Below are 10,318 nucleotides of genomic sequence, written 5' to 3'. Positions count from 1 at the left end.
CCATTAAGCCTCCGTTTGGAAAAGGGGTTGGCTTTTTGAATTTTTGACCTTTTTAGTCTGGGGCTAAAAAGCCTGATTTGGGAAAGGCTTTTTGGTTTTTTTGACTTTTTTGTGAGAGATGAGCGTAATGATTATGGGTTGGATTTGATGTTTTGTTTTTTGTGACTAAAATAGCCTATTTTATTTTTCGTGGCTATTTTAATCCCTAACCCACCAAAACCAACTTCCCAAACTATGCCTAAAACTGTTTGATTGGAGGATATAAAAAGAAATTTAAAGATATATATATATATATATATATATAAAATTATGTGAAATATAAATATATTTTATTCATATTTTATTTATTTATTTTTTAAAATTATTTCTCAAATTACCTAATCAAACACAATATAATTATCCTTCTCCAATGAAAAAATTATTGGTTAAATCAAAGGTAACATTTCACATACATCATTTTTATTGGTTAGCTGGTGGAATTATATTTAGATAATACTATAAATTTATCAAACCACCAACTACCGGCCAACCAATCTTCATCTTGAACCATCTAATAACTTATCTTCTCAAAGACCATAATGAATAATTATTAACCTTAGAATATTACAAGACATTATTTACATAATAATCTTAACTCTAGATTAATAATTCACCCAATAGCTCCAGACTGATTTGTGTGTTGGTAGATTTTATTCATAAAAAAATCATTTATTCACTTAATAATTTTGTGTTTACTTATCATAATAAGTAGGACTATTGTTTTTAAAACTGGGCATGGATTAACTCACCCGAGAGAGAGAGAGAGAGAGAGAGAGAGATGTGGAGTGGAGGGATAATAGTGGCATTGGTGATGGTGGAATTCTTGGAGGTGTGTTTAAACACAGTGAGTAAAGCAGCCATGAAGAGAGGAATGAGTAACTGTGTCTTTGTTCTCTACTCTTACACCATTGCTACTATTTTCCTCTTCCTTTCAACTCTCATCTTTCACAGGTCTCTTTTATATATTCACCTTCCCCCCCCCCTCACACACACACATATATAACCTGTTGCGGATCTTGGGCACACCAGGGGACACTCACAAGCAAAAACACAAGACTTTTAACGTGGTTCGGCAAACCGGCCTACGTCCACGGGAGCGATGTTGTTATATATCAACAAATGGAGGAGATTACACACTCTCAACTCACTGTCTCTCTATATAACACACTCTCTCACACTCTCTAATTTGCTATGATGCCCTATATTCAACTCTCCTTAGCTTCTCTATATATAGAGATTACAAAGGCAAGAGGCACCCTTTGAAATGAGCTGGCTGCCAGCCCATTTCGGTGGCTTTCCAGATTGCATCATGGCCTCATGGCCAACTCACATGGCTTCCCCACCATGTAGCTGGCTGCTACTTTTCTTCACATGGCCAGAATCTCTGTAGCCAACTCAACTTGGGTTGATCTCCTACAAATCACCCCCTCAACCCATATGAGGGTGATCCATAATAGCACCCCCTGCCTGGAGTGCCCGGCACCCCCTCACTGGGGTGCCATGCAAAGCTTACTTTGCAACTCTTTGAGATGGCATCTCTCCCTTCCATCCAGTCTTGGAGAGATCCCAATATGTCTCTAATTCAGGAGCAAAAGAAACTTTCTTCCCTGGGACATGCTTTGCTGTCTTGGTCTCTTTGCTCTGAGCTGTCTTTAAAATTGGCCGCAATGGCTCCGTCTTGTACACCTCCGAACTGCCTCCATGCGTTCTTGTACACTTTGGTTGCCATGTCTGCTGGGCCCTATGTCTCTTCTGTGCATGTCTTGTACGTCTTGCCCGGTAAGTGACAGTAGCTCCGTCTGTCACAACCCTCCACAAGCCTGTACAGATTCCCCTCCAGTCGTCCATGTAGCATCACCGTATCTCCATGGATGACTTTGAGATTTCCTTTGCTAGATATGAAGCTATAACCCTTCATGTCTAGCATACTTAAGGAAATTAGATTCTTCTTCAGTCTTGGCACGTGTCGGACTCCATCCAACGTGAAAATTTTTCCATCTTCCATTCTCAGCCGTACTGTTTCCATGCCAACAATCTTACTCACAGTGTTGTTAGCCACTCGAACAATACCTCCATCCTTGGCTTGGTAAGTAGAAAAAAGTTTCTTATCCATGCATATATGATATGTGCTTCCGGAATCTAAGATCCAGTCAGGTTTCGTCATACTCGACGAAACTGTAAATGCATACTCATCCTTAGCATTTACTGCAGCAGCGACATTTGATGAGCTCGCCTGTTCCTTGTGTGCCTTGTCCTCCTTGAGCTTTGCACAGTCTTTTATGAGGTGATCCTCCTGATCACAGTAATAACACTTTCTCCTGAAGCCTGACCTTGATTGCGAACGTCCTCTTGATTTGGATCTACCCCGTCTATCATTGGACCTACCTCTGCCTTGCTCATTTTCTGAGGCAACCATGGCATTTCCTTCTGGGTGTTTGCTACTGCTATCTTCCTGTTTCTTCATCGACTCATGAGAAATGAGCGTAGCAATCACCTCATCCAGTCCAAGAGCATCCTTCCCGTACAATAGAGTTGTCCTGAGATGCTCATATGATGTAGGTAGAGAGACCAGCAAGATCATAGCCCTATCTTCCTCATGGGTCTTGTCTCCAATGGTGTCCAATTCCATTGTGATCCTATTGAACTCGTCCAGATGTTCTGTGAGGTTCGCACCTTCTGGCATTCTAAGTGTATATAGCTGCCTCTTTAGAGATAACCGGTTTGTCAAAGACTTTGACTTGTACCTCATCTCTAACTTTGCCCATAGCTCCGCCGGATCTACTTCACTGATGACTTCCCGGAGTGTGTTGTTCCCGAGATACAACTGAATTGTACTGTTTGCCAATTCCCTCAACTCCTCCCACTTGTCATCCTTCATGTCTTCCGGTTTGTTGGACTTTTTGAGAAGAGCTTTCACCAGACCTTCTCGTGTTAAAATGTTTTTCACCCTTTGCTGCCACAGGGTAAAGTCATTATTGCCATTAAAAGGCTCAATCATGAAACTTGCGCCTTTTCCTGCCATTGTAAATTTCTTCCCTTTTTAAAGAAATTGCGATTTAAGAATCTGACCGTACGGATGGGTCCGGAATATTCCAAATAGTTGGAACGCACTATTGGATCGCCAAAAAAAACAGACTCCGAATGGCCTAGATATAGTCAAAAGAGTTTGAATGCCTCCGATTCAAAAAACTAACCGTACGGATGTGTCCGGAATACTCCAAATAGTTGAAACTCACTATTGGATCGCCAAAAACGGACTCCGAATGGCCTAGATCTAGCCAAAATAGTTTCAACGGTTCAGATCTGCTGAATCTGGTGCGCCTGAGAAGCACCAGATAATTCTTCCGGATCGGCTGGTCAACGGCGCAGTCAGCGGCTCGGTCAACGGCGCAGGGGCGCGGTCAACGGCGGCTCAGCGGCGCGGCTTGGCTGGCGGCGCGGCTCCGGCGCGGCTCGGCCTGGTCAGCGGCACGGTCAACGGCTCGACGGCTCGGCTCGACTCAGGATGACGTCAGCCTGACGTCAGCTTCACGCGCGCCCCCACTCGTCTTCTTCCTTCGTCGGCGCGTGGGGCGCGTGGGTGCGAGTGACCTTCACTCGCGATCTTCAGGTGGCGCGTGGCGGCGCGTTAGACCTCCGATTGGCCTGTGGTTTGAAGTTTTGGACTCCTCTCCTCTTGACCTTCCTCCTGGTATGCTCAAAAGTGGATTTCGACCACTTCGAAATCTGGACACTTTCGGAAAAAACTCGATTTTTCTCCACTCGGGCTCTGATACCAATTGTTGCGGATCTTGGGCACACCAGGGGACACTCACAAGCAAAAACACAAGACTTTTAACGTGGTTCGGCAAACCGGCCTACGTCCACGGGAGCGATGTTGTTATATATCAACAAATGGAGGAGATTACACACTCTCAACTCACTGTCTCTCTATATAACACACTCTCTCACACTCTCTGATTTGCTATGATGCCCTATATTCAACTCTCCTTAGCTTCTCTATATATAGAGATTACAAAGGCAAGAGGCACCTTTTGAAATGAGCTGGCTGCCAGCCCATTTCGGTGGCTTTCCAGATTGCTTCATGGCCTCATGGCCAACTCACATGGCTTCCCCACCATGTAGCTGGCTGCTACTTTCCTTCACATGGCCAGAATCTCTGTAGCCAACTCAACTTGGGTTGATCTCCTACATAACCATTGTTATATATCTAACCATATGTACCTTTTAACATCTCTCTCTCAATTCACAGAACAACAGCTCCTCCTTTGTTGGTCATCTGCAAAATTTTTCTTCTTGGCCTTGTTTGGTACTGTCTTAAATCTTATCTTGCTGATTTTTCAATTTTGCTCAATTATAATGATTGATTGGATGATATATGGGAGTTCAGTTGTTGTTTGCAGCTGTTTATGGTTAATGGGATTGGGTATGCCTCTCCAACTCTGGCCTCTGCAATGACCAATCTCACCCCTGTTTGGACCTTCTTACTTGCTATTGTGTTCAGGTAACCACTACTAATCTTTATTCTTCATTTATTTATTTATTTTTTGGGAAGAGGCTTTTGGATCATATAAGGATCAATTATTGAGGTTTGGGGGACGACAACATAAGCCCTTCCAAGCAAGAACCTTATGTTGGTGTCTTACCTATGGCTGAAGTTCCCAATGCTTCAATCAATCACATTAATTAATCTTTGTTATATATGTTTTCTTTCTAGGATGCATCACATTAGGTCCAAAGATTATTTTATTTTAGTAGTAAGAATATAATTAATGAATTATTTGGTGAATGATAAACTATTATTTTGAAAGGTACTTTTTTTAATTTTGTTTCTAACCATTGCTGATCACGAGTCACTGAAAAAGTTGTCGGAATTAGTTGGCGACAATTGGTGATAACAGTCAACAGTGACTAATGGTCGTGGTAATATGGACAAACGGGTAAATTAGTTGGACAGATAAGTGACACTGTATATGTAGAGATAATATAATTTTTCAAGTTGTTATTATTCTTAAGGTTCTAAAAAATTAGAGTATTAAGCTATAATTCCAAAAATTTTAAAATTAAATTTATGACCGGAGTACCTGTTATCGTACCTAAGTTAATGCTATTGCCCTAGTTAATAAAATATTTTTAAAAAAATGTGTAACAGTTTTAAATTTCTATTTTTGAGATAGGTCTTGCTTGTTTAATAACTTTATTGTAATTATTGATGAACACAAGGACTTGGATGTTAGACAAGACAAGACAACCCAACCCAAAAATGATGATCTTTATAATATACATCCATAGAAAGAGAACTCCCACTAGCGTGCTTTTCTTATCCACGTTATCTATATATTAAAATAAACAGAAAGGAGCATACGCTTGATTATACAAGTTAATTGAAGTGAAAGTGTATACATGACACCAGATCGTTGGGAAGATTTGACTTTAATTAAGTGCCATATTTTAATTAGGATCCTATTGGTTAAAAGCATCGAAGCTTTAGCAATGTATACACACACTAAAAAAAAAAAAGAAAAAAAGAAAAGAAAAGAAAAGAAAAGAATAAGTTGTCTCAAAACATTCATCCTCATAGAGGGCACCAGGTATTTTATTTTCAAAAATCTTTTATTCCCGTCTCAACACATTCTTAATTATTAAATTATGTCTTGAAATTTATGTATTTTAAAATTTACAGAAGACCATAGAGATTTGGAGATTAAGAATATTTGGCCTTTGTTAGTGTAAGCACCATTCGAATGAATTAATGAAATGCATTTTGTACATTATTTTTTTCTTCTGGTGTTTGTATTAATTTTAATCCTGAACCCTTTTAATTAGAAAAATCTTCATCCACAGTACTCTTAATACATTTGTTTAATGTCACAATAATGGTACAGCGCCAAAAATAATAACACCAAAAGTGATAAATGAATAGTGTATAAATCAAACTCATTCTAAATTTGACTAATAATATACTAATAAATTTTAAACCATACCACATAAATTTTATTTTTTAACTACTTTCGAGCTACTTTTTTATGTCATTGCTCCAAATGATTGAAGTATATGGTTTTCATATATAGGTATATTCTAATCAAATTAACAAATTTTATCCTTCACACCACTCGTAAAGTTAGTTCGAATGAAAAGTCACCCAGTTCTACCCAGTTCTATTCAAGAAGTTTCAGGTTTTAGTCCTGATATCCTACTTTAGCCAACATGTAAGGTTAGAAAGTAATCACATGTATCTTGAATTTGAGTTTTTAATTGCATTCATTGAATGAGTCCAAAAGATTCTGTCTTAATTATTGATTATTAAAAAATAAAAACAGAACTTTTAACAATTACACCAAGCCCCAAATAGCATATGCTATGATCAATATAACAAATTACAAGAATATCTATAATCTATTTATGATTGTAGTAGTGTTAATTGTTGTAAAATAAACTGATGTATTATTGATTGATTTTGTATATTACAAGATTGATGTGTTGAAAAAAATATGTGATTACAAAGAGATGAACTCTCTCTATATAGAGAGAAATGGTGCATTGGATACCAAACCCACCACCACCGAAAGTGAAAGCTAAAAGAATAAAGCTTAAAGCTAAAGTGTGTAAAGCTATAATTAACAACTATATACAAGTAACTAACAGCCCCCCTCAAACTCAAGGAGGATAGGCACTAGCCAACTTGAGTTTGGAGAGAATCACAAAACAGAAAAATAAACTGATAAATAAAACAGGATAGGAGACACGGTATGGTCGTGTCAGACCGATGTAGCAGACAGTTTATGGGGTCGTGTCGGACCGATGTAGCAGACAGTTTATGGGGTCATGTCGGACCGTTGTAGCAGACAGTTTACGGGGTCATGTCGGACCGTTGTAGCAGACACTGTGTGGTCGTGTCAGACCGTTGTTGTAGAAGCTAACCGGAATAAATGTCGGGACAGTTTACGGGGTCATGTCGGACCGTTGTAGAAGCTGACCGGAATCAATGTCGGGACAGTTTATGGGGTCATGTCGGACCGCTGTAGCAGACACTGTGTGGTCGTGTCAGACCGTTGTTGAAGACAGTTTATGGGGTCATGTCGGACCGTTGTAGCAGATTGTGGTGGTGCACCAAGGGGGCGACTTAGGGAGTGCGCCATGAGGGACTTATACAGGATACTGTGTATAACCCCCCCTCAAACTCAAATAGGTGTGAAGATAGAAACCTATTTGAGGTTGAAACAAAGGGATTGATAAAGCTGACTGGTGTAGAAGACACTGTATGAGTGTGTAGATAGGCTGCCCAAAAGATATACATGGATGTAGATATCGAGCCCTCAAAAGACGTGCCCTCAAAAGGTGTGCCCGCACCCTCAAAAGGCGTGTCATCAAAAGGCGTGCCCGAATGCATCAAAAGGCGTGCCATGAAAAGGCGTGCCAGTTTGTCGGCGAGAAGAGGCGCGCGATGCGCGTGGCTGCCTCGGCTATTTAACCAAGACAGAGCTGAGGCAGAGGCGAAGACAAACAATTGGCGAAAATCCTCTGAAAAACTCTTCGTTTTGCTGAGAAGGTTTTGCTGAGAAGATACTCTGTAACACTCTCTATAACACTCTGTTGCCCAGAAAAAATGGCTTCGTCTTCCCGCGGGCTGCTTACCCTCTTTCCCGACCTCAACGAATCTACAGGAGAGAGAACTGGTGCGGTGGCCAGTGAACCTCAACCAAACACTGCTGGGTTTGCTCCGCTGAACTTTCCGATGCGGTCTGTGGAGCAAAAAATGGCGGTGCAGTCGGATGTGGAGGCCAATCAGTATACGTTGAAGGCATGTGTGGAGTCCATGACGGCGGTCACAAATCTGTCGCACCGGCTACAGAGTAGGACAAATGAGGTGCAGCAGTTAAACTCCCAGCTGGCTCTGCTCCAACGCATGTATAAGGATGCGCGAGCAGAGATAAGCGTGCTAAGGGCAGAAAACAAGGAGCTGAAGCGGAAGGCCACCGTGATGTTCCGATTTGGAGGGCCGCCATATGCTGCAGTGGAGGAGCAAGGAATAGTGGTCATGCCCAGTGGAGTGGGAAACACGGAGGCAACACCGGCAAGGACCGCCCAGGACGGAGGCAAGAAGAAAAGACCGGCGGCAGAGTAGAGACGAAAAATCCCACTGTGAGTGTGGTTGTATTTTGTTTTTTTTTTTTTTTTTTTTTTGTTTTTGTTTTTGTTTCTTTTTTTTTTTTTTTTTTTTTTTTTTTTGTTGTTGTGGAAAATGGTGATCGGGGTGAGCCCCTGACAGGAATAAAATGAGTTGGGTGCAGTTCTTTGTCTGTTTGTTTTTTTTTTTTTTTTTTTTTTTTTTTTTTTTTTTTCACATATGGTGAAAATGGGGAACAAGCGATGATGGAAAGGAAAAACAGAAAATAAAATAACAAATGTAAAGGTAGGTGTTTGGCAAAAAAATAAAAAAGTGGACTGTCGGTGTTGGTTTTGTATAAGAAGAATAAGAATAAAAAGAGAAAGTTGGAAAATAGCAGGTTGTTGTTGTTGTTGTTGTTTTTTTTTTTTTTTTTTTTTTTTTTTTAAATATATATATATTGTATATATGCGAGTGGGATGAATGATGGGTTCTACGGTTGTCGGTGTAGAGAGAGGTTTGGTTTTGTGTGGAGGCAGACACTGGCGTGATTGGAGGTTTGAATTGGTTGAGATCCGGCGTGCAGAAATAGTTGGAAGATGAGAGGTCCGGCGGGCGGCCAAGGCGAGGCTGCCGCCCGCCGATGAAGCGAAAATATTAAGTTCTTAACCTAGCTCTGATACCATGTAAAATAAACTGATGTATTATTGATTGATTTTGTATATTACAAGATTGATGTGTTGAAAAAAATATGTGATTACAAAGAGATGAACTCTCTCTATATAGAGAGAAATGGTGCATTGGATACCAAACCCACCACCACCGAAAGTGAAAGCTAAAAGAATAAAGCTTAAAGCTAAAGTGTGTAAAGCTATAATTAACAACTATATACAAGTAACTAACAATTGTTATGCACTTAATTGGGTAATTATAGGATGGAAAAACTAAACTTGAAAGCGAAGGGCAGCCAAGCCAAGTCCATTGGCAGCATGATATCAATCATAGGGGCCTTCATTGTGACATTATACAAAAGCCCATCGATCATATTCTCATTATCGTCTCTCTCTAACTCACTCCATCAACTTCTTCTCTCACCACCACCAAGTTGGATCCTTGGAGGCTTTGTCCTTGCAGTTGCTAGCTTTCTCAAAGCACTATATATTGTACATTGTCCAGGTACGCCTTATTGTCAAAATATTTTTGTTAAATTGTTAGAAGCACCCAACTAAAAATCAAGTGGTATTGAGTGGAGAGGTTCTTAGACTGTATTAAAATAAGAAATGATGCGGGATAAGTTTACCCAATGAGAAACATATTCATAAGGGAAACTAGACCCGTGAAATCACCCAAGACCAAACTTTGATAACATGTTAGAAACCACTCCACTCAATGACAATTGAATTTAGGTTGGATGCTTCATAAATCTAACAATCCTAATCAAGCTCCTCTTAGAAATATTAACTAACTATTAATGTTTGCAACATGTTTAGGCTTGGATTATAAAGGACTACCCTGCAGAGCTGATGATAATACTCATTTCTAGTATTTTTGGAACCATAATATCCGCCATAGTCTGTTTGATTGCAGAAAGGGACCTCAATGCTTGGAAACTGAGGCTTGATATTGAGTTGCTGGCTATTGGATTCTCGGTATGCATAGAGATTATAAGAAATATTAGTGACCAAAAATCAGTCAAGAAGCTCTCATAAGCTTATGGGTCCACCAAAGACCCTTTTGAAACTCGTGGAGTTGTTAGAGCTTACATGGTTGGCGTATACCTATACAAGATTTTTAATATTAAGTGACGGATGTATATGTAATTAAAATTTTCTTATCTTAAAGCTTATAATATTGTTAATATTTTTAAAAACAAAAAACTCTTATGGGTGAGCTCATAAATTTTGAAAATATTATATATTAATAATACTATAATAAGGATTTTGTTGGAACAACTCGTCTTGAATTATTCAATTGGTGGTCTTCGGGTCTTCAAAACTTGGAGATAAACTTGTCTATGTAGAACAGAAATATGATACTTCAAGTCGTGTTACTTAGGCCTCGTTTGGGAATAGGCTAATTTAGTAACTTTTTGGCTATTTGGCTAAAATATGAGCTAAAAAAAACTAGTATGTTTGGGATGACTTTTTGGCTAATTACAAAAAGATATGCAAA

At 39.6% G+C, this 10,318-nt stretch overlaps 1 protein-coding gene across 1 annotated transcript; it reads left to right on the top strand.

The window, feature by feature from the left end:
* The first annotated feature begins 625 nt into the window (after positions 1-625).
* On the top strand, positions 626-10,098 carry LOC114320266 (WAT1-related protein At3g28050). Its single transcript, XM_028267396.2, has 5 exons — positions 626-990; positions 4,292-4,348; positions 4,430-4,543; positions 9,081-9,322; positions 9,637-10,098. Exons 1-5 carry the CDS (start codon positions 818-820, stop codon positions 9,687-9,689), a joined length of 639 nt encoding a protein of 212 aa, XP_028123197.2. The 5' UTR covers positions 626-817; the 3' UTR covers positions 9,690-10,098.
* The last annotated feature ends 220 nt before the right edge of the window (positions 10,099-10,318 follow it).

Source organism: Camellia sinensis, chromosome 5 (assembly GCF_055761805.1).
Source record: "Camellia sinensis isolate YWXY chromosome 5, ASM5576180v1, whole genome shotgun sequence".
NCBI lineage: Eukaryota > Viridiplantae > Streptophyta > Magnoliopsida > Ericales > Theaceae > Camellia > Camellia sinensis.
This window is presented reverse-complemented; position numbering and strand designations above follow the sequence as displayed.